Source organism: Balaenoptera acutorostrata, chromosome 9 (genome assembly GCF_949987535.1).
Source record: "Balaenoptera acutorostrata chromosome 9, mBalAcu1.1, whole genome shotgun sequence".
NCBI lineage: Eukaryota > Metazoa > Chordata > Mammalia > Artiodactyla > Balaenopteridae > Balaenoptera > Balaenoptera acutorostrata.
Window position 1 is genome coordinate 37,261,826 of NC_080072.1, and position 25,755 is coordinate 37,287,580.

Here is a 25,755-nt window from a genome sequence, read left to right on the forward strand (position 1 = left end):
AGGATGGTTGGTCTAAGGGGTCAATCATGGTGACCCCTTTTCCCTTTGTCATTGTCTCTAGGTGCTTTGCGCTTTTTTTTTTTAACATCTTTATTGGAGCATAATTGCTTTACAATGGTGTGTTAGTTGCTGCTGTATAACAAAGTGAATCAGCTATACATATACATATATCCCCATATCCCCTCCCTCTTGCATCTCCCTCCCACCCTCCCTATCCCACCCCTCTAGGTGGTCACAAAGCACCGAGCTGATCTCCCTGTGCTATGCGGCTGCTTCCCACTAGCTATCTATTTTACATTTGGTAGTGTATATATGTCCATGCCACTCTCTCACTTCATCCCAGCTTATCCCTCCCCCTCCCCATGTCCTCAAGTCCATTCTCTATGTCTGTGCCTTTCTAGAGGCTTTTCACTGGCAAGAATGACAGAGTACACAGATGAAAAGGGATGGCATCGGTCCCGGATGACATGTCTGAGCACCAACTCATCTCAGGCACTGCCTCATCTAAACTTCTTGCTTAAATAAACATTATGTATCCTTACAGTTTAAACCACTGTTATTTGCAACCAGGAATGCCTCATCTGATGCATGTGCACTGTCACACTTAATTCTAGTAATCCCATGAGGGAGGCATTATATTAACCTTATCTCATGATAGGGACTTATAAGAGTTAAGTAACTTGCCAAGGGTCCCACAGCTAGTGGCAGAGCCAGAGTTGAAACCCAGAGCTATCCAACTGCAAAAGCTTGTGCTCTTAACCATGAAACTACACTTTCTCTCACTGTGTTCACCCGATGCCTGACCCTGGCCAGCACCAGCTCCACTTCAGCCACATGAAATAAGATTTAGCATCATGCCCACGCTCAGAGCATCTGACCCTCATCATATACCCACTTCAATCTTGTAAATCCCATCTTAGCATAGGCTAATTGCTACTGTCTCACCTAGTTACAGAGCTGAGACAGGCCACGCTGATCCAAGGGCAGGGGCACTTGGCTCCCTGCCCTGTTGCCATAGTCACTGCTGTGCGTGACAGGCCAGAGGCGTGGATTACAGCCCAAAGCAGGAGGCTAGAGGCCTGCAGGTAAATACTGTTCCCCACACTGCCAAGGGGCAGGGCTGTCCAGGCTATCCTACAAGGAACAAAGCAGCCCTCATTCCTCGTAAGTATGTTCCTGCTGCGCACTGATGGCGTATCAGGCTTTATTCTGTTAAATGAAAAAGCACATCAAACTCCAATACGTACAGTGCTGTCTTATTATTGAAAAAAAAATGTGTTTGCATATGCAAAGAAAAATTCCAGAGAAGAGAAATAAAACTGGTAATAATGATGACTTCTGTGCAATGGAATTAGGGGCAGGGTGATTGGTATCATGTGGTTTTGAACAGTTTGCACCTTTCATGGTTTTTTTTTTTTTATTTATAAGTTATCCAGTATTTTATTACCTATTATATCATTTATATGGTGAATGCTTTATAATAAATTAATTATTCCACTAGATAAAGCTAAAAATAACCTATACTGCAAGAATTTTCACCCCAAACTTCACAGTGCTGCTTAGAATTTGTGTCCTCATAGCTTCTTGTTTTCTTCTTTGTTTTTAATTTTGTGTAATGTGTGAAATCAGGCAAGCACCTTTCATAATTTAAGAAAATTAAAGAAAAAACATGTCCATTGAACTTCACAATAAGGCTATACCAAAACAGCCTGGGACAATCATGAGATCCAGCCTGAAGGGCTTACTAAAGGGCCTGATGAAAGCCCCTTACTGGGGGCCTCAGCTGGAGGTTGAAGAAACAGACCCACAGAATTTTAGGATGGTGGATATACTTGTCTGGACTGTGGATATATCAACTGTATTTACTCTCCAGCAGAGAGGGCACGTGCCCCTTAATCCTACCTGTGACTGGCTTTTGTTTGTACCCTCTCTGTAAATTACATCCACTCCTTCATGCCTGCCAGAGCTCCTGCAGACACAGGATACATGTAAATTCAACTCGAGAGTGAGGCATAGTTCACCCTGTGCTGTGAATCAGACCAGGAAATCACTGAAAGTCTTCTATAGATTAACTGCCTTCCTCGAGAAAAGAATAATCCTCAGAAATTCAAAGCAGAAAGGAGGAGATATGGGGATATATGTATACATATAGCTGATTCACTTTGTTATACAGCAGCAACTAACACAACAATATAAAGCAATTATACTCCAATAAAGATGTTAAAAAAATTAAAATATTAAAATTTTAAAAAAAGAAATGCTAAGCTTACTTCGTCTTCACCTTTCCCCAGGCCTGATATTTACAAAGCATGCTGAAATTTACAACACCTACTCCCATGCAGGTTCTCATTTCATCCTCTCGATAACCCTGTACAAGCAGGCTGAGTAGACACGATGCCCATTCTATACAGATCAGGAGACTGAGGCAAAGAACAAGGAGACTTAACTAATGGAACCACCTAGAATGATAGGATCACAAGTCAGAAGCCACAAATACAGACCCTTAGGCCACTCTTCCATTTATTTATTCATTCAAGTATTCACAAATATTTGTTGACTACCTATCATGTGACAGCTCTACAATATACACCGGTGATACAGTGGTGAGCCCTCGGGGTGTATACAGCCTGTGGGAAAGACAGACATCAATCAAATGATCAAAAACCACTCTGTAGATAAACAGTTTACGGTGAAACTGTAAAACACAAGAAACTTCTTTCTTTTGTCCTGAAAATTAAGGATAAGTAGAAATGAACTTGATATTCGAGAAATGGCATGTACAGAGATCCTGCTGCTTAAAAGAATATGGTACTTAAAGAACTAAAAGAATGTAGTGCAAGAGGAAATTGAACAAGGAAACATGGGCCAGATTATTCAAAAATTTAAGCTATATTAAGGATTGTGACTTTTAGCCTAAAACTCATAGAAGGCCATTAAACGAGCTTTCATGTGTATTGGGGTGGGAAGGGAATATGGTGATCAGGTTTGCAGTGTGAAGTCTTTATGTATCACCCTAATGTCCATGAAAATTTGCTGCCTGTGAAAATGACTCAAATTCAGTGTGCTCACCTACTTCCTTGGCCTTGCTCTCTTATTAGCTCCTGCAGGCCCTAGTACATATCTAATTAGATACCAATAAAAGAAGCAGTAATGACAAATGCCCTCCTAAAGGTGGGTCCCCTACCGCCCAACCCTTTATTTCACCATCAGTAGTTTTTAACGAGACCTTGTGATTGCAAAGTCACCGTAAAGAACACAGAGAGTTTATCACCTTGAAATAGGGAACATCAAAATTTATATTGGAACAGTGTAAAACCACCCATGTAACACTGGAGACTAGTGTAACGCATCTATTTCACATTTGAAGAAATGGCCGAATGGCTCATTTGCAGTCAGTCATGATTTAAGATTAGGTCCTTGGTCATTGCACATCAGCACAGAGGCACATGCAACGCATACCAATCATATGCGGATAATGGGCCATTTGAAGGCCTGACCCCATATTATGTCTGTGGGATTGAAGTCATGAACCTGTCTGTCAACATTCTAGATTCCAGGAAGGAAGGAGAGTCTTTAAATCTAAAAATAATTTCACATAAGCTTTCTAGAGTCCAAAGACCAACAGTGGTTGGAATTTATAACAAGGTCGATTTTGGTGCAACAAGGAAGCAGCCCTTTGAAGTGACCAGCCTCCCCAGTCTGAGAAAGTAATACATGGAACTCGGCCTTTGTTGGTTTCAGTTTATAAATGGGATGGCTTACACTTCTTCCATGAGAAGTTAGAAGTGTTATCTTGTCACATGGGAGTGTTAAGAAGATGGAGGAGCAGAAGGAGGGAAGAAGGTGGAGGGGATTGGTAGAGAATAATCTCCCTGAAAAAGGAGTAAGGAACAACCTCTGGACTCTGGCTCCAGCCTGCCACTGACTTACGATGAACCCCTGGACGAGTCATTTCTGTTCTCAGCACCTCAAAAGTCCCTATCTATACAATGCAAGAACATCTACGTCAGAGTGCTTTTACAAAAAAATCAAGTGAATATATAAATCACCTCTTAAAAAAAAAAAAATCCAAAACACTAACCTCAACTCAGCAATGACTGAACAAAAAGCCTGAGTTTTTCCCAGCATAGTGCTGGGTCTCTAAGGGCAAAATGTCAAAGAATTCAAGAAATTGGAATCATAGATTGCTCAGCTCCTTCCTTGCTTGCGCTTCAAAGACAGCACCAACTTGGAGAACACTGAGTAACTGAATGAGCTGTGCTGGGGACACACCAGAATGAAACACAGCCCAAGGCTGTTAACCTCCAGTGGAAATGAAATTCCATTCTGGGTAATACCAGTATTCTGAGTATCCCAAAGAAGCCAGCTCATGGCCCCAACTCCAAGCCTGTAAGTTCCTTTGTGTGAAATTTGCTGTCAGGAAAGTGATACTCTCAGACGAATAGACTCTAACGAGTAGAGATGCAGCAGGACACTCCTGAGGAAGAGTTACAGACAGCATCACACAGGCCCTTTAAGGAGAAGGGAAATTATTTCTACTCTAATTGCATCAGAAAACCCTCAGTTGAGGGCCCAGGCACATTAACCAGCTGGCTTAGTGGCTCTGGAGCTCCAGAGAGACACACTCGCAAGAAGTTAAGATGGATGGGCTGAGAGACAAAAGTCAACTGAATTGGGGGTTAGAGCAGGGAAAAGCGTGCACAGAAACCTTTTCCTTCCAAGCCTCCTCATCTTCACACCCATCCCCATCACATACCCTAAGAGAAAAGCAGCCAAACAGGTTCAGCTATAAATCTGTTTCCTTGCATCCACCCGCTCTGGTTGCTATTATTTATAACATTAATTTAAGTTCCCAGAGAGATAGAAGAATTTCTTTCTGGTAGTATAGAAAATCAGTTCTTTTCAATGACAACGTCTGTACCCCTGGTCTAACTAGAAAACTAATGTAGTATTTGGAAATCTTTTTCTTTTTCAATTAAAAAGTCCTCATGGCTGGCTCATGCATTTTTTATTTCCCAATGCTCCTTTCCAATGAGTGAAGCATAAAAGGAAAGAGACAACTAATGTATAAATGTATATTTTTTTAAAAATACAGTTCCATCATACATATTGTTCTGGTTTGACTTTTTATTTTCTCTCATTGCTTTCCTTTTAAAGGAATAACCATACATATCCATCAAAAAGGGCAGAGTAGGGCTTCCCTGGTGGCGCAGTGGTTGAGAATCTGCCTGCCAATGCAGGGGACACGGGTTCGAGCCCTCGTCTGGGAAGATCCCACATGCCGCGGAGCAACCAGGCCCGTGAGCCACAACTACTGAGCCTGCGCGTCTGGAGCCTGTGCTCCGCAACAAGAGAGGCCGCGATAGTGAGAGGCCCGCGCACCGCGATGAAGAGTGGCCCCCGCTTGCCGCAACTAGAGAAAGCCCTTGCACAGAAACAAAGAAAGACCCAACACAGGCAAAAATAAAAAAAAAAAAATTAAAAAAAAGGGCAGAGTAGAATTGTAACAATAAAGATGCAAGCTTCAATATTTTCTTCTACAAGAAAACATTATTTCTCCTGCAGCCTATTTCCCCTTCCATTCATCCTGTATAGACCCATGTCCATGCAATACAATCACAACTCAAGATGTGTCTGAAGGCATGTAGATGAAATCACTATAAGTTGGGAATGAAGTCTTATTTTCCTTTCTATTTTAATACATCTTAAGCCCCATGAATGCAATAATGTGCCTCCTTATTAATCCCATCACGGCCTCAGGTAGCCAACAAACCACCAGATAAAGAGATACAAACCACCTATTGTATTTCTTTTTAGTCCTTTCCATTTGCAATTTTTTTTAATTAATGCTTTTTTTGTTTGTTTTTTGTGTTTTTTTTTTGTTTTTTGTTTTTTAGAGAGTATTAGTCATTTTCAAATTTTCATTTATTTATTTATTTATGGCTGTGTTGGGTCTTCGTTTCTGTGCGAGGGCTTTCTCTAGTTGCGGCAAGTGGGGGCCACTCTTCATCGCGGTGCACGGGCCTCTCACTGTCGCGGCCTCTCTTGTTGCGGAGCACAGGCTCCAGACGCACAGGCTCAGTAATTGTGGCTCACGGGCCCAGTTGCTCCACGGCATGTGGGATCTTCCCAGACCAGGGCTCGAACCCGTGTCCCCTGCATTGGCAGGCAGACTCTCAACCACTGCGCCACCAGGGAAGCCCCCCATTTGCAATTCTGAAAGCTCAGGAGTGCAGGTGGATAGGGGGAAATGCAGGCCACTCTCTCATTATCCATTTCAATTAATCCTTTCACCTCCTACCTCTCTCTGCCACTGAGGCCACGGTTGACCAAAAGCATATTTAAACCCACCAGGCAACAAGAGGAAAAGATAAAGGTTTTTGAAAAGACAAAATTAGAGATAGGTTTATCTACTGATGTCATTAGAAGATAGGGCAAATTTAAATTTGGAATCCACCTAACGAGGTTGGGATGAATAAGCCACAAGGTACAAAGCATGAGTAGAAGTGTGAGGGTCTCAGCCAGAATGAGACAGCCGACATGGTAATGTCTGAGCTGCCTTAACAATTAAGCAGCCACTCTCTACTCTGCCAAAAAATCTACAACATGGACTGTATTACATTGGCCACCTAGACCGTTAGATTCATTCTCTCCCATTATTTAAGTCTCTACAGCGTAGCAGCAGCAAAGGCTTTTTCTCCTTCAGTATTCAAACAATGTGTTATGTTTTTTAACAGCACTACTATCCATCATCTGCTGACTGCAGTACACTGCTCTATTTTGTAGGTTACCAAGCTACCAGGGCCTCCCTAGCCAGGGCAGCCTGTACCCCCCAAAAAGGCTGTCTGCTGTCACATGTCTGCGTCAGAACATGTCTGAAAGGAAGAAAGAACACAAGGTGGAGAGAACAAAATGCCAACATGCCTTAGATCCAAAAATGCATATTCGGCATCTACTCCAGCAAGAAGGGAGGCAAGTGAGAAAAAAAAAGATTGGGCAGCTAGGGTAAGCAATCTTTGCTCTCCAGCAACATGCTGCACTGTCAACGCAGGTATCAATTCAGATGACTGCAAACCCCCTGCGGGTCTACTACAGAAGCAGCCCTGTGAAGGTGGCATGCTGGGTTGCTCTCCAGGGTCCTGAAGGCAAAAAAAAAAAAAAAAAAAAAAACCCATACCCTAAAACTAAGCACTGTGATGAGCTAGAATCAGAGAGATGCCCAGAAGAGTAGAGGTGGAAGAAATAATCTGGTCCTAGCCCCTCTTTTTATACCTAGGGAGCTAAGGCCCAGAGACAGTAAATGAATTTCCTAGGGTCATACAAATTTAACAATTTCTTTCAGCTCAAGTTTTCAATCCAGAATGTTTTTGTGCTAAAAAGCCAGATTTTCAAAGTAGAGAAGCAAAGAGTATCTATTTTGTTTAGGAGACCCAGGAAATTATAACATATTTGTTTCCTCATTCACCTGGCTTTATTTACATCTCCTCCTAAAAGCTCTGACGATTTTGGCTCATGGCTTGAGGAGGGGGGAAGTAAATCTTTGAACCTCTTCTCTCACAGAAATAAAAAAGGAAAGAAGCCATGCCACATTCTCAAAGCCCTGCCAGGACCAACGAAAGATCGTATTACATTGGAGGGGATGTTTCCTTCCCCATTCAGCCTCAGTTACATATTTTTAAAGAGACTCTGCAATTACTTATTTTTAAAGGGACTGTGTTGGCATAAAAGCCATGCACCATGATGTTGCACTACCTACCACGGAACTAAAAGACAAACTACTGGAGAACCATGCCTAGGATTTGGCAGTTAGAATAACTTCAGGGACCTGATTGACCTCAAACCCTACACTGCACCATGGATCCACATTACACACTATATCCTCATCCATGGGACACGAGCCACTGTCTTTATACAGGTGAAAATCTGACTAAATTGTATTCATTTTCAATATGATACTTGAACATCTTTTCTATATGATGGTATATGTTTATAGTACTTCATGATGCTGTGTGTTCATATAGCAGCTTGAAATTTTCTAAGGATTTTGCACACACTCTCTTGCTACATTCCTACAATAACCATATGGTAGAAGAGTTACTATTACTCCCATTTTAGATGCAAGCACAGTTTCTGGCATAGGGAGGGAGGAAGGATTAGAGGACAAGAGGATGGGAGGAATCTTCAAGAATCTAAGACACAGATTTCCTGATTTCATACCCCTGCATCATTGCATTTAAGTCACATTTTATAAATGGCAAAACCAAGACAAAGGTCCAGCATTCACTACAAGTTTAGGTTAGACCACAGAGCCCATATGCCTGGTCACTTGGAGAACAGCTTTTCTTCCCCTGTCCTCCCCTCTGTCATATTTCCTTCTCTGTCTCTTCCTGCAGGCTTTCTCTCACCGCCAGCTTCATCCACTCACCCATACACACTCTTCTCTCACCAGCACTATGACGACTGGCTTTGTAATGATTATAAGATGAACCTCATTCCAAGCCCAGTTCTCCTGTGACTGGCATGGAATCACATCACACAGAGGCAAAAACTGTAAAGCTGCAGAAATTGTCATGCATTTTCACCTGGGATGGTAAGAAATTGAGAGGCGACTCCATGTCCCCAGGAGCTCTTCCTCCTGTCGTCTCCCAGACCTGATTGTCTCTAGCAGAAATCTAGCAATCCATCGTGCACTTACAACATCCCTTGTACTGTCGCCTTGTACTGTTACTTAAATTTACACGTGGGTTATATCCTGTCTTCCTAGCTTGCTCGTCATCTCTTCCTGGACAGAAGATCTGGTACTACCGGGTTAGTTGGACATGAGGCACATGCTAGATTCTCAATTTTAATTTTGATGATGAGTTGTGTGCATGTGCTCCTGTTTGTAAAGTAAATAATCTATCAGTAGGGGAAGCAGGAGACTGAGAATCTTGGCCTGGCTCCTTTGGAAGCATTGGCCTTTGATAGTCATCTCTTAATTTCCCCCTCCTTACTCTAGTGCAAATGTTTGTATAAAAGTCAGTGGAGTACATTATATGTGACTTAACTACCTTAAGGAATGTGTGGTTTAATAATATGATGTTTGTAAATACTTTAGGAGCTCTCTGGAAAGAAGATGCCATGTCACCATATTTCATTATGAAAAACCTAGAGATATAAACAGATGCTCATATCCTGAAGTTACTCTGAAATATTCAACAGGAACCTTGAATTACTGACTTGTTCAGTGATTTATAGTAAGTTTGTTTTTCTGGTTCTGCATGTTCTTCAAAATCAGTTGTACGGAAACATTGAATGTGCTCTGCAGTGAATAAATAGCATGCGTTAGAAGTAAAATCTAAATATGTTTACTGTCTAGAATATAATCCTTAACGGTCAGTGACAACTGGGCTGCAGGCGTGTGTGTGCGCACGCGCTCTGTCTACCTGTGCACATTTGAACAAACGAGGTGAGAGTTCAGAGCTCCGTTACAATGGGACTGTGTAAGAGAAATTTTTCCAGCAGTGAGGCAAGAGGAGGTGGGATTTGCGTAGGGAGACCTGCATATTGCAGAAAGTTCTGGCTGAAGGCTGGATGCATGTACCATTTGAATGGAAAACACTTTTGAGTCCATTCCTCCACTGTCACTTCAAGACCAAGATGCTGGGAGTAATGCTTTTCAGTTCTCTCTACTGCTCAGCTGCTATTACGAGTTGTCAGAATAGCCTGCTCACAAGGCTTCCATCTGAGTCCACGATTCTCCTGATATCCAAGGACCAGGGCCAATCACTGGGGGGGGCCCTGGTGGCTTCAGAATTCAAAAGTACAGGACAAATAAACCATGGATTTCCTGATGGCAAGAACTCCTAATGCTTTGTATCTCCACAGCCTGGCAGAGGTAGTGTGTCCAAAACTTGCATTGGATGGATTGATTGAAAATTAAAAGTTACCAAGTAAAGAGAAGGAAAGAAAATCCCTTTTGTGGTGAAAGAACTCTTAGGCCCTGAATCCCCGATGTCAATGGATTGTGGGCTTTGAGTAATGGGCACAGGCCACAGGGTGAGCCGAGAATGGAGAAGGGGAATCTAAGGAAGATTAGTTCAGGCCTCCTTCTCAGCTTTGTTGGCAACTATTAATACCAAGGCAGCTAAAGAAAAACCTAAGGCAGTGGAGATAATCAGGCTGGCCACCCAACTGAGTGGTTCCTTTTATGTTTCTAGCTTGAGGTGATCTGCTACCCACACTTTGGGAGTTTCTAACTAGGCCCAGCTGAACAGCTGAAGCAGGGAGAGAAGTGTGTCTCAATAGCAAGCAGAAAGTGTTAAACTACCAACTAAAATAGCAGTCGCTTTTCTTGTGACAATTTGTGTTATTAGGTCTGAAAGGGCTCTGTTTCTCAGTTCTAAAAAAGGTAAAATATCCTGCTACATTCCAGTTCCTCAGAGCAAAGGAATTGCCTGGCAATCTTCTCTTCCTGATTTCAAGTGTTTTTATGGTTCCTGAACCTTCTGTAGCTTCTCTCTCCTGGGAAGACTTCCTGGTATGGTTATAACTTTGTCTTGGGAAGGACATGAATTTCAGAGGCAGAGAGGAGGGAAGACAAGACTGGGGAGTTAGATCCTGGTTCACAGTTCTGGCTCTATGCTTTTTACGTTATGTGATTGAGACTGAGTTACTTACCATCTCGGAGCCTTTCTAATTCCAAATCTGTAAAATGGGTCTGATGAAATTGCTCCCACGCCACATGGCCGTCCTAAGGACTATTATACTTAACACATTAGCTGGCCTATGGTAGATGTGCAATAATAGATGGAGGTCCCTTCCCTTATGCCAAGGCAATGGGTTCCATTAGTAACATTCCACATCTTACCCAACAACTCCAAAGATTGGCAATATAAGACAAGGGGAGAAAAATACTAGAAAGAAAGAACAAACTGCTAACACTGAGTCTGGCTCTTGCCTTCCCTCATATTCTAAGTCCAGTGACAATAGTCCCTCCCGTTGGGCTAAATAGGCTAGTGGTTACAACAGGCATGCACAAGTCAGACTCGGGTCCAAATCCTAGAGCTGCCACTTAGCAGCAGTGGGATTGCAGAAATAGAATGTAACCTCAGCTCCATCGTTTTTAAATGATAAAAATAACAGCCTGGGTGATGAATTCATCTATGTAAAGCACTTAGCACTGTCACTAGCACAGTCAACACGCAATAAACGTTATCTATCACATCACCATCTATCTTCTACCCAGCACAACTCTAGCAGGTGACAGGTTGAGAAAAATAAGACAGTGTAACTTTAAGGGTAAAGGAATCAAAAAGGAAGAATCTCACGGCAGTATGAAATACATAGCTTAGAGAATAAAAATCAGCCTCTCTGAAATTCACTCTCCGTGAAGGTGGCCTAGATAAGTAGTAGAGCAGCATCTTGATAAATAGACCAGAGCTTCTGCCACCCTAAAATCAACCAGTGCTGGCTAGCAAGAAACTTCTGAAGAAGATATGTTTATTCCATGTAATAGACACTAGCCCACCTTAAACTTTCCTCCTCCCTACTGGGGATCTGCTTCAGGTACTTGGATTTCCAGGGTCCCTCACTGATGTGTTGCAGCCCGGCCTCTCCTCCAGCTTCTACACCCTCTCTATATTTTTTTTTTCAGGGGAAAGCACGAACGCAGTCCCCCACTACCACAAACTATGCAGTCGAGTTTCCCACATTTGGGGAAACCGCAGGTGCCGCCTCTATTTAAACCACTGGTTTTCAAACGCGAGTCCATGCACCAAGGCTAACCTGCCTGCATAAGAGCTACCCGGAGGGCTTATGAAGAATATAGTTCCACCCTCAGAGAATCTGATCCACTAGGTCAGAGATGGCGCCCGGTTACTCATATGTTTTTTATAGGTTCCCCAGTAATTCTTAAGTGTAGTCAGGTTTGGGAACTCTGTTTCTAGACTTTTCCTACACCAAAATCAAAACTTACCTCCTCTATGGCCCAGTCATTTCCGGCCTCTCTTTCCCTAACCTATCTAAAAAACCCATTTGTGTTGGGTCCATAAATCATTAACTGGCAACAACTTTATGCTTTCCCTCCAAGATCTTACATAAAGAAAAACATGTTATGTCATGAACCAAAGTATAAAAATTTTCAAGAGAAGGGAAATAATATTTAGAATCTCCTCAATCCATTCCATATAAATGGGGCTGACCCTAAAGCGTACTGTGGGTTCCAGCTCTCGTGTTCTCTCCCTACTATCCTGGTAGAGAGGCCAGGATATACAGTAAATGAAAGTTTGGAGATAAAGAGACACCACAGATGTGCAGAATAGATAATAATATAACAGTAACAACCACCACCATGTACTGGGTGCCAAAGGCCAAGCACCACCCACAGCACTTTATGTGAATTATCTTTTTTAACATTCGCATCTGTGAGTGTGTGCTAGCATTAGCAGTCCCAGTTTACAAATTAAAAATCTGAGATGAAAAGATATTAATGTGCCCAAATTCCCACAGCTAACAAGTGGCTGAGGATGGCAGAGGAGACTATTTCAGAGGGGCCAGAGCATTTTGAAGGCAGGAAACCTTCGATTAGCAGAGACATATCCTCTCTCCTCTTTTTCCTCTTCTCTAGAGAGGAGAATACTGGGAAATAGAGGATACAACTTTTGAAAAGAGGAAGCAAAAGAATTGCAAAGCAAGAAAACAGTGGTGTCTCCAGGACTTTTCATTTGGGAATTACTAAACGAGGACTTTGAGGCTCCCTTCTGGCCTATGGCATAGGAGGACATGCAAGACCCTTCTTCTCTCCCATTGGGGCAGCATGAGTGGTGGGTAGGGAGGAGCAAGAGTGCTCCCTGACAGGCCACTTTAGTTCTAGAGAATTGAAAGAGCCAATAAGCTCTTGAAGGTGGAAGTGGAGTTAGTGACTGAGGGCTGGCTTTGCCCAGGCTGCCCAGCCCACGGTAAAAAGGAGTTTATGGTTTCTATGGAAACGTGGTCCAAGCACACACATTACATCTACTTGAAGCCACGATTCTTCAGAAAAATCCAGAAAGCGCCCGAAATAGATGACATCAAACTGTACCAAGACTCACTTTAAGATGGCGGGACTTCCCTTAAACCTGACGCTAGTTTCTGTTCTCTGCCTCTCCAGGTCCTCTTCTAAAAGAGACTGCAGAGCTGGAATGGCAAGTACATTGAAGTATCACCTCATCAGAAATGCAGTGTGGAGCTGACTGACCTTGGATTATGCTTCCTTCTATTGGGTGCCGGAAGGGAGGCTGTCCCCAACATGCCTGTACCTTATCCTGGGCCCAAGAGAACAAGTTCTGTGGCCGAACAATCACTTGAACTTGGACAGTATCATTAATGAAAACCAACAATTCATAGCTACCTTGCAGCACCAAAAATTCCCTATAATAGGACTCAGATCATTACCCGTAAGGACTTTCAGTGGGTTCTGGAGAAATCAAAATATTCCCCTTGACCACCATCATCCAGCTGTCCAGCCACAAGTGATCCAATAGAGACCAACAGTGTCCTTTCTTCAGCTGGCAGTAAACCTCCCCACCCAGGGACGGACACAGGAGCCAATATCTCCTTCTCAACCCAACCCACAACCTCCTGTGAAAGCCCCGACTTCCAAATAGTCCCGCCATCCTCTGACAAGCTGGGAGGCTCATTCCTCTGCAGAGGATAAAAGCCATCAATTCCAAAAGATTCAAAGAACAGCCTCTTTAAGAAGTTGCCATTTGGAAAAAATATTTAAGCAAAGCTGTGCTTGATGAAGTCAAATAGGATTAGCCGCTCCACTAGCACTGCCTTCTCAGATTCATTCGAAGGTAGACCAGCTCATTCGCTTCCAAGTGGAACGAACTCAACAACAATATATCACAGTTAACTGTGATCACAGCTCCATGGAATTCCAGCTGGTACCTAGAGTACACCGAGGTGCACTTAATATTCCCCCATCTATAATCAACCTTTTGTACATTTCTTCCTAATTGCCGGATATGTTTCCATTTTAATGAACTGTTTTCTTTACATATTACAGTTGGTCATTCCAGCACGCCTAATGGCCCATTTCGGTATGTTAAATGACGATTAGGGTCCTTTGGCTTGTTTCCCAGCAAGGCTTGGAGGGGGTTGGCTTTATCCCTTCCCCATTGCTCAATTTCAAGGGCACAGTCACGAAAGATCAAAGGCAAAGTCATACCTGTTGCAGTCAACGTGGAGCAGGAGATGGGAGGCACTAACTGACAGTGCGACCTTGTGCCACTGTCCGTCAGCCATCCGGTACGGAAGTGCCTCTGTCCTGGGCTTGCCGTTATGTATGTAGTGATATCGAATCTCATCCCTCAGACCACTGCTCTCCAGTTCGAAATAGCTGTATGTAAAGAACAAAAATGTGTTTTATTTTACTTCTGGATATCACAGCCATCATCAATCCTCATGACTTACTACCAGGATTCCCAGAATCTAAAATTAGCTCAGCTTGAGGCAAAGAACCAAAACCCACAATCAATTGTACGGTATGGAACCCAATTCACCTTTTGTCTGAGAGCCCTCACGGTGACAGCTTGAAGCCCTGCAATGGAGACTGAATGATCCGCTGTAAGTGACAGGCCACAAGCTAATTAGCAAAGCTTGGTGCAGTGTCGCTTAAGCACAGTTCAGAATGGAAATAAACTGTCAGAGAAGAGATGAGTAAGGCTTTTTTTTTTCTTTTACTTCCCTCTGGACAAGAATCTATAAGTGAAGAACAACTCTTAGATAATCAATAGGGGAGCAAAGTTTGAAGCTACTCACATATGTATCAGTATTTCAAAATTTCATGGAATGAAACATACAATTAAGTTTTTCTTTCCCCAGATTGTTACCTTCTTTTTCCAGATCCATGAAAAACTTTTAGCACCACCACTGCCGTCTGCACTTTAGTCATAAAAGGCAGCCAACTTTGGGACACTCCTCAGTCACACACCAGGGCTGACACTTTCACGGTTGGCAGGCCTACTTAGTCTCCTACGTGACCCTTCTGAAATGTGTCACCATGATCATCATCAACACAGGGCCCAATCTCACTGCCAAGCACTGCACTAGGCGTTTGACATGTACTATCTAATCTATCACTCACAAAAAACTATAAGACTGATATTACTCCTTTTGAAATATTAAAAAAAAAACTGAGATTCTGGAATTAAGTAACACACCCAAGCCAGGATTTAAACTCAGGTCTAGATGTGACAGTCTACACGCTTTCTACCAGTTTGGTGCTCATCTCAGAGGCACAGGACAAAGTAGTAAAGATGGCCTCAACCAGCACTAACTCCCAGCAGCTTATTCATACAGACAACTCAAGAACTACTCACCTAGATAGGTAACCAGGTTCAATCCCAAGATCTGCAAGGACCTACTGCTTCTCCTCTAATCCATTGAGTTGGCCTGACCCCACTGCCCAGGCACATGTAAACCAGAACATAAAATGCATCTTCCATGAGGACTGAGATGAATATATCATGAAACTCAGCCTCTATTATGCATAACTTCCAAATCTCCCGTCACATATGAAAACAAATGCACATTTCTTGCTCATCTTTCACAGATATCTTCCCAAGAGAGCACTGCAGGGGAAGCAAAATCAAGACCAGCCTCTGACTACCTCATTTGCACTATACAAAGAATCAGGCCCAAGATGACAAATTGAAAAGGTTACTTATACTACTGCAGCCGACTCCTGGGCCCAGGTACATACTTACTAGTAATAATATAATACATATTTTTTAAGACTACTAAGGAGGAAATCCCTTAATATAGAAGACATTCATTTTAAGAGAATTTCCCAATTTTTTTCTAAGCAGCCAGAACACTGGAAGAATCGAACAATCAGAAGACTTAAAAGGTCAGGAAAACCTTAGAGATTATCTGGTCATTCATTAATTTATTCGTGTCATGACTGAACACATAGTGAAAAGCTAAGATAGGATTTAAAATACAGATCCTGTTCTCAAGATGCTTTGAGAATAGTGAAAAAGGAAATAAAATATGTGCCCCTCCCTCCAAAAAAGCTAGAAATTGGCCTAAGAGAAACAAATGGGAGGCAAAGCTGTCATTTTAAAAGTGACTGGCATGTGCTGGAAATGGGCCAAGTGCTTTCATAAACATCTCATTTAATTTCTTCAAGGTAAATATTATCATCACTATTTTACAGATGAGTGCACAGATGATCAGAGATATTAAGTACCTTGCCAGAGACCACACAGCTCCTGTATGGAAAAGCAGTAGGACCTGACACCTGAGACTGTACCAAGATCAACACATCATAAGAACACTTTCAGTCACTTTATTTTGACCAACAAGCTACTGTTGGGGGAAGAGACATGACCTTGAAAAGACCTCAATCAATGACAATCAAAAATACTCCAGATAACTTGAATCATAAAAAAAAAGAAAAAGAAAAAGAGAGGCATATACATTTAACAAGATTTGATCATTATTCCTGAGGTTATGGTCTCACTGAGCAAACGCTCAATGTATTATAAACAGATCTTTTAAAGATCATTTTGCAATGAATTGGAGTAAGTGGGTACCTTGGGATAATCACAAATATACAGTTATGAGAAAACAAATGTGCCCCAATGTTAGGCAAATGGATACTTGTGTCTTGGGGTAAAGTATCTGAGCATCATGCACATATACAAAAACTGCTGTATCTCAAACAACTTGGATGAAAGTCAAGATGATGTGTTTAATTAAAAAAAAAAACAAACATGTTAGAGTTGAGAACTGCTTACAGGTGACAGTAATTCCCCAGCATTTCTGGCCTGCAGACAGGGCCAAATCTTGTGGCCTGAGAATGCTCTCAGGTAATTAAAAAAAGAAAAAAAAAAGTTGGATAACTGCAGAAGTGGCCCTAGAGATGACAAAGAAACAAGATGGCTAAGTGATATCTAGATAAATGTGTTTCATGAGGGACTTCCCTGGTGGTGCAGTGGTTAAGAATCCGCCTGCCAGTGCAGGAGACATGGGTTCAAGCCCTGGTCCGGGAAGATCCCACATGCCGCAGAGCAACTAAGCCCGTGCGCCACAACTACTGAGCCTGCATTCTAGAGCCCATGAGCCACAATTACTGAAGCCCGTGCGCCTAGAGCCCGTGCTCCACAACAAGAGAAGCCACTGCAATGAGAAGCCTGCGCACCGTAACAAAGAGTAGCCCCCGCTCCCTGCAACTAGAGAAAGCCCGTGCACAGCAACAAAGACCCAATGCAGCCAAAAATAAATAAGTAAATAAATTTTTTTTTAAAGTGTTTCATGAGTGCTGGGAAGGGAAAAAGGCAGGATTTCCAGGCAGTAACCCACTGCTAATACAAATGTACGGCTTAGTCCTGAAAGCAACATGGAGGTGGTGGTCATTCGGCCTGACAGTGCTTGACTGTAGCCTAAAGGGTAGACTCATGATTTGTAGTAGAGCCTTGTTACTCAAGTATGGTCCCCTGACCAGCAGCATCATGACCTGTGGAAATTCAGCTTATGAGGCCCCAGTCAAGACCCACTTGAGTCAGCATCTGCATTTTAATAAGATCCACAGATGATTCATGTACACATTAAAATTTAAGCAGCACTGTGGTAGAGTACACCAGGTGTTGCTTTACTTCCTGGCCAACTAGTCATGGTGAGGAAGGAGATGTTATGAGCAAGTGAGTAAGAGCCATGTGGTGCGTGCAGGGAAAGGAAACCCACTAGAAGAGATGGTAAGCCAGTGTCTAGTGAGCTCTCTGCCCGGAACAGTCCTCTCTCTTCAGGCCTCAAGTGCTTTAGGGTCCTCCCGGGAGTTTGCAGGAAGGGGCAGCTGTATGGGTGATAACGTTACCAGCCAGATTTTGTGAGCAGCAGTTCTCCCCTTAGCCTGGGACCTCAGCCAAGTGTGCTGTTCTACTGAACTGTCTTGGCTCCCAGAAAAACCTACGCATCCTTCAAATATTTGAAAACAGTAATGATAGTCACTACAAAGTTTTCTCTTTCAGACCAAGCATCCCCAGCTCTATCTTTTATACTCCTGTCCCCCACCCAGACTGAGGCCTTCCTGGTCAAGGATGCTGTCTTAACTCCTCTTTCCAGATCCTTCCCTACCTTGGTCACCATGATCTAGGTATGGTAAAATGGATCAGTTTCTGCCATAAATACAGCATCCAGGAATAAAGACTCCTCCTCTGGGCTGTGCACAAATCTGACTGTATCCTAATGCTGACACTGACTTCCAAACATCTAACACTACAAGTCCTTTGATACAAGATGCTACGAGGGTGAATCATTCCCATCCTGTACTTACACAGCTCAATTTTTTTCAACCTAAGCCCTTGCTTAAGTGCTAGGCAGACCCTATCCAGAATCAGCATGAATAATTCTCCAAAGCCCACCCTTGAGTATTAAAAACAATCAGTTACTATGAACTGAAGTCAAATTTCACAAGACTACCTGAATCCCAAGCTATATTCATAAATAAAATTTAGGAACAATAATTCCAAATGACATAAATAGATTAAGATCAACAGTTATTTTTATTAAAATATTTGTCATTTTCCTGAAAACTTATACCAAGGAATCCATTTCTTGAGAATATTAGATAGACTAACAAGATAACTATACACACTCAAAATGTTGAAGTGGTTATTGCTGGATGAATGTGTTTCTTCCATATGCTAGGATGAAAACAGCAAAAGTTAATTTTAAAATGGTATCAAGAAATTCCCTGGCGGTCCAGTGGTTAAGACTCAGCGCTTTCACTGTCGTGGGTCCAGGTTCAATCCCTGGTCGGGGAACTAAGATCCCACAAGACTAGTGGTGCGACTAAATAAATTAATTAATTAAATAAAATGGTATCCAGTGCTAATTCATTAGTAAAGACAAAAAGTTTCTAAGAAAAAGTCTCTTTTCCAGCGATTCCACAAGGATATATATATATTGACTATTGGAGAAATAACTAACACCCCCAAAGAGCTCCAGAGTCACTGTAGCAGTGGCTTACATTCCAGCAGCTCTCCTGTGCCCCTGAACATCCACCTCCTGGAAGTCTGGGTGGGGAGGTCACAGCAAAATGGATCTGGGAAACAAGGCCACTCCTACCCAATGTGTGTCCCTGGCAGGATTATTGGGACAGGGAAAAAGCCAGGCGGGCCACTACCTACTTTCTGTAAGAGAAAACAAATCATCACAGGTATAGGAAGCACCTGTGTGGACCATTCCCCCAAATCTGGAAAAATACCAATGATGATTAAAAGAAAAATTTCCTAGCATACGGTCTAGAATTTTGTAGGACCTCAGGAAAGGTTAATTCTACCTTTAACAATATAGTTAATATTTATTTAATAATAGCCAAGCAAGACTCTTGGTCATATATCCAGAAAAGATGAAAACTCTAACTCGAAAAGATACATGCACCCCCCATGTTCATAGCAGCACTATTTACAATAGCCAAGACATGGAAGCAACCTAAATGTCCATCGACAGATGAATGGATAAAGAAGACGTGGTGTGTATACACACACACACACACACAATACATACATATATACAATGGGATATTAGTCCTAAAAAAGAATGAGATAATGCCATTTGCAGCAACATGGATGGACCTAAAGATTTCCATACTAAGTGAAGTCAGTCAGTCAAAGACAAATATCACATGATATCACTTACATATGGAATCTAAAAAAAAATGATACAAATGAATTTATTTACAAAACAGAAATAGACTCACAGACATAAAAGTCAATCTTACGGATATCAAAGGGGAAAGGGAGGAGAAGGATAAATTAGGATTTGGGGATTAGCAGATACAAGCTACTATACACAAAATAGATAAACAAGGACCTACTGTATAGTACAGGGAACTATATTCACTATCTTGTAATAACCTATAATGGAAAAGAATCTGAAAAACAGATATATCTATGTATAACTGAATCACTGCTGTACATCTGAAACTAACACAACATTATAAATCAACTATACTTCCGTTAAAAAATAATAATAGTCAATACTTATGGTGCTTATTACCAGAAAATGACAATAGGTCTTTATATTTCATATCAAAATAATCTCTACCGCATCCTATGAGGTATTTATCTATTTGTTATTTGCTTTAACAGACACTTCCACAGCACTATGCGCCAGGCACTATTCTACAAATATTTACTTATTTAATCTTCACTGCAACCTCAAATATTACCAACTATTACCATCCCCATTTCATAGAAGATGGAACCAAGACACAGATTAAATAACTTTCCCCAGGCTACACAGCTAGGTAAGAGCAAAACTAGGATTCCAACGGGAATAGTCTGGCTCCAAGGTTCCTGCTTTATGCAGCCTCCCAAGTCCATGCTTTTAACCACTACCTCACTTTACGGAAAAGAAATTTAAGATTTGAAGCTCATACAGGTGACAGAACTATGACTTAAACGTGGGTCTGACAGACACCAAGCGGAAGCTCCCAATGGCAACATCCCATTACTTGCTACTGTGTAATGAGGCTTCAAGTATATTACCTCTAATTCTGCCAACAATCTTCAATGCCAGTAATTATATTCACATGAGAAGTATGGAAACTGAGGCTCAAATGAGAAAATGCCTTGCCCCAAGTCACATTACTCCTAAGATTTAAATCCAGGTCTGCTGAATTCCAGAGCTCATGTTGTTTCCACCACACTGTGCTCCCCTTCAGATACAGTGACATGACCCTATCAGGGTCAGAGGGCAAGTGAATTCAGGTAGCCCCCATCCCTGGTCCCCACGATGCCACGGCATCCCCCCATTTCTCACACCATGAGGAAATCATACATGCACCCCAATGTTCGTAGCAGCACTATTTACAGTAGCCAAGACATGGAAGCAACCTAAGTGTCCATCAACAGATGGACTCAAGTGTAAGCCCCCATTCCTCACACTATGAGGAAATCATCATCCACGGAGAGAAATGCTACAGCTATTCCTAGAGAAGCTCTTTTCCCTCTCCTGGCCCTTTGCCCACTGCTGGGATAATGAAGAGAAGAAGCCAAAAATACCAGGAAGGTATATTATGTCCTACCTCAGGCCAGGGGCTCAAGGACTATGTGTACTGAAAAGAGGCAATGGCACAATTTTTAAGTAAATAATAATACAAAGAGCACTGGCCCAAGGATACCAAGACGTGATTTCAACCTTCAATCTGCTATAGACAAGCCATGTAATCTTTGGTAAATATGTCTCTGCCTCTCTGTGCCCCGGTTTCTCATGTCTGTTACAGAAAGTGATTAGATCTGATCCCCAGAGCCCTAGGATTCCTTGGAAAAGCCTTAGGGGCTAGCACAGAGGAAAAGGATGGGGATGCAACCTCTTTTTAACCAGAGCAGCTTCACTCTTATCTGTTATATAAATTGGAGTTTCCCATAAGTTTGGATGAAAGCAATCTGCTTCCAAACACCATGAGGAAATCATGGTGTCAATAGTCTTAAACCACTGAACTAAATATTCTTTAATAATCTCAGGTCTAAATTCCTACAATTCCAATACTACTTTGCAAACTGATAAACTTTAAAAGAAACTGAATAATTGGTTGTTTGCTTAGTTTCATTCTACCCTTGACTTTTCTGGCAATGCTTAGGCTCCAGGTTCCTTAGCAGCCTGGGGGATAGAGGACAGGAGATGGCAAACATGGCAAATGTAGCAGATGTAGCTAATATTCATACCTTGCCTTTCTCCCTGGACACACACCAGACTGTATTTCTCAGTGCCCTTGAGTCTAGGGGGGACCATATGACTAGCTAGCTGTCACCAACAAAACATGAACAGAGGTGATATGAATGACCAACACTAGGCAGTTAAGAGAAGGGTGTCTTATCTATGCCAGTTGCAGAGGGCCTAATAGAGGATTCAGAGCCCTTACTGGGTGGTGGTGTCATTAGATGGAGTAAGTCTGGATCCTCAAATGACTGCAGGGAGCAGGAACACCATTCCTCCCATAAGGACTAAACAAAAATAAAGCTTTATTGTTAATAATCCACAGAGATTTAGAGGTTATTAGATTACCTTGACTTATTAATGAGAGATACAGCAACATGAAACTGAGGAAAGGTAAAAAACTGAGAAGTAACCATGGACATGAAGCTATTGCTAGGCTATAAATAGAAAGAAATGACAGGAGGCATGAATACAGTCATCTTCAGTATATAAGATAGATAACTCGCATTGTATGGCCTAATATTCTGCTGGGCAAATGATATCTTCCCAAAAATAGCCACAATGGTATCGCCCATCTCATGTTGTCTTCTACAATGCAACCTTGACTTGTTTCCAATTGAAAGGAGGGATCTATGTCCCCTCCCCTGGAATCTAGGTAGGCTTCTCAGTGCTTTAAGGGCAAAAGTGATGCCTGATGACTTCCCAGACTGGGTCATAAAACATGGCGCAGTTTCTATCTCATTTGCTAGAAGAACACTTGAGCTTGAAGATCTGAGTCACTGCGTAAGAACCCTGACACCCCTGATGCCATCATGCTGTAAGGAAGGCCAGCCCAGACTGGGGAGACTACATCTAGGTACTCTGGTCAACACCTCCAACTACGAGGATAGACCCCAGCCAGCCACCAGTAAAAATACGAGACATATGAGTGCAAACCCATCCAGATGGTTTCCCCAGCTGTCCACTCTTCCCAACTGAAGCCACAAATATTGTGGAATAGAGACAAGCCATCCCTCTCTGGATACTGTCCAAAGTCCTGACCCACAGAATCTGTGAACGTAGTAAGTTTGGGGATGATCTGTTACCAAAACTGGAACACTCTAACTTCAGGTATACAGGTTTTACACCTTTAAAAATTGAAACTATCTTTTAGGTATGTCCCTACTAAATGCCTGGGGCTATTGGCCACATGATCAAATCTCAAAGTGTCAATTTTCTGCTTACAGCCCCGCAGACTTATAACTATGCATTTTCTTCTAACATAAAAAATGGAATTCTGCCCAGAAAATGCAATGGAAACAGTATCAATAAATCATATCTTTTAAAATGCATCATTTTCAGTAGTTATTTAAAGAAATAAATACTGAAGGAATACATTGGTATCTTTCTCACCAACCCATTATTTTTCTTGTATCAAGTCCCAACATTTTGGCCTCAAACAAGATGTTCAGTGAAATGAAGTGGTCACCTCAGTGGTCCTTTTATAAATCAGGTATCTTCTATGGGTTCTAGCCCCAAGTTCTCTTCCAGTCTATAAAGTTACCAAGTTAAAGGATAATCCTAATTTATCTGGACAAACTTCCATTAATACCAACTTCTGTCTCCTTTATTCACAGCAATGTGTGTAGTAGAAAGAGGACAGACACCAGAAAAAACATGCCTAGTACACGAGGGGCTTCAGAATCTAGCCAGCTTGTGTTCAATCCCTGACGCAGCCATTTAATCCCTGTGTAAATGTAGACAAGATACATCCTTTCTCTAAGCCTCCTTTTCTTCATCCAGTAGAAAATTATATGCCTCACAGGTTTCCTTTAAGGAAAAAAAGTGACATAACACTTGGAAGTCACCCTACAAAGTGCCTAGTGTCCACTTATTTCTTTCTGCAAACATGGAAACAAACAGCCTCATAGAAGAGTGATGCTGATAAAAGAGTCCACATCCTGCTTTTTCTCAGAAAGAATGTTTCTCTGCCCTCCCCCTTCCCTTGTTTAGATTTGACATCATGATTTTATTTGCAGTTGTAAACTTACATATTACTTCTGTACTCGATCCTCTTAGCAAACACCTAGCAAGAAACTAATGGTGACAGCAACTACAAACTGCCTCCATTATTGAAAATAAAACATTTACTGTGAAATGAAATGTAAAAATAAGGTTCTTTGCCCCTATTCACAACAGTTCCATGACAGTCTTAAAAATCATGGGAGTAGGCATGCTATTCTTAGTGAAGGAAAGGCTGGCTTCTAACTTTCCCAGATACGGAGAACCAGGAGAAAAGACACGGAACCTTGGAAAGTTAAGATAAAATTTTTATAATTTAAAAAAATTAAAAAGTTCACAGCAACCGATGAGCTAACAAAGGGGAGAACAATTCTCAGCATTTGACTAAAGGCCTCCAAATACAGTCAAATATAAATACTTATTAAGCAACCCAGCCCAAGGCATGGAGCTTAGAACCAGAAAACCATTTCCACAGCTGTATCTTATCTTAAACCTAAGGTATAGCTCCAGATCCAAATACAGTCAAATATAAATACTTATTAAGCAACCTTATCCAAGGCATGGAGCTTAGAACCAGAAAACCACTTCCACAGCTGTATCTTATCTTAAACCTAAGGTATAGCTCCAGATCTCCAGGAATTCAAAATTAAGATGTTTCTAAATAGTAATAGTAGTAGTTGTAGTAATGGCCAACACAAATATAGTACTTTCTAAACTTCTAAAAACTTTCTAAAGACTTTAAAGAGAAGGAATATTATTGTTCTCAAACAAGAAATATAAAGTCTTCAGTTTTCTTAACTCTATTGAATTTTTTTATTTTTATAGTTCAAAAATAAGTATCTTTGAGAAGATAAACAAAATTGATAAACCATCAGCCATGCTCATCAAGAAAAAAAGGGAGAAGACTCAAATCAATAGAAATAGAGATGAAATAGGAGGAGTAACAACTGACACTGCAGAAATACAAAGGATCATGAGAGATTACTACAAGCAACTATATGCCAATAAAATGGACCACCTGGAAGAAATGGACAAATTCTTAGAAAAGCACAATCTTCCGAGACTGAACCAGGAAGAAGTAGAAAATATAAACAGACCAATCACAAGCACTGAAATTGAAACTGTGATTAAAAATCTTCCAAAAAACAAAAGCCCAGGACCAGATGGCTTTACAGGCGAATTCTGTCAAACATTTAGAGAAGAGCTAACACCTATCCTTCTCAAACTCTTCCAAAATATAGCAGAGGGAGGAACACTCCCAAACTCATTCTATGAGGCCACCATCACCCTGAAACCAAAACCAGACAAAGATGTCACAAAAAAAGAAAACTACAGGCCAATATCACTGATGAACATAGATGAAAAATCCTCAACCAACTACTAGCAGACGGAATCCAACAGCACATTAAAAGGAACATACACCATGATCAAGTGGGGTTTATCCCAGGAATGCAAGGATGCTTCAATATACGCAAATCAATCAATGTGATACACCATATTAACAAATCGAAGGAGAAAAACAATATGATCATCTCAACAGATGCAGAAAAAGCTTTTGACAAAATTCAACATCCATTTATGATTAAAAAAACCCTCCAGAAAGTAGCCATAGAGGGAACTTACCTCAATATAACAAAGGTCATATATGACAAACCCACAGCGAACATCGTCCTCAATGGTGAAAAGCTGAAACCATTTCCACTAAGATCAGGAACAAGACAAGGTTGCCCAATCTCACCACTATTATTCAACATAATTTTGTAAGTTTTAGCCACAGCAATCAGAGAAGAAAAAGAAATAAAAGGAATACAAATCAGAAAAGAAGAAGTAAAACTGTCACTATTTGCAGATGACATGATACTATACACAGAGAATCCTAAAGATGCTACCAGAAAACTACTAGAACTAATCAATGAATTTGGTAAAGTAGCAGGATGCAAAATTAATGCACAGAACTCTCTTGCATTCCTATACACTAATGATGAAAAATCTGAAAGAGAAATTAAGGAAGCACTCCCATTGCAACAACAACAAAAAAAATACCTAGGAATAAACCTACCAAAG

At 41.5% G+C, this 25,755-nt stretch overlaps 1 protein-coding gene across 2 annotated transcripts in view; it reads right to left on the reverse strand.

The window, feature by feature from the left end:
* NELL1 (neural EGFL like 1) overlaps window positions 1–25,755 on the reverse strand; it is an 858,172-nt gene that overhangs the window by 713,123 nt on the left and 119,294 nt on the right. For both annotated transcript variants that reach the window (XM_057553940.1, XM_057553939.1), the window contains exon 4: window positions 14,192–14,362. In XM_057553940.1, coding sequence (XP_057409923.1) covers window positions 14,192–14,362 — 171 coding nt within the window. The remainder of the gene's footprint in view (window positions 1–14,191; window positions 14,363–25,755) is intronic.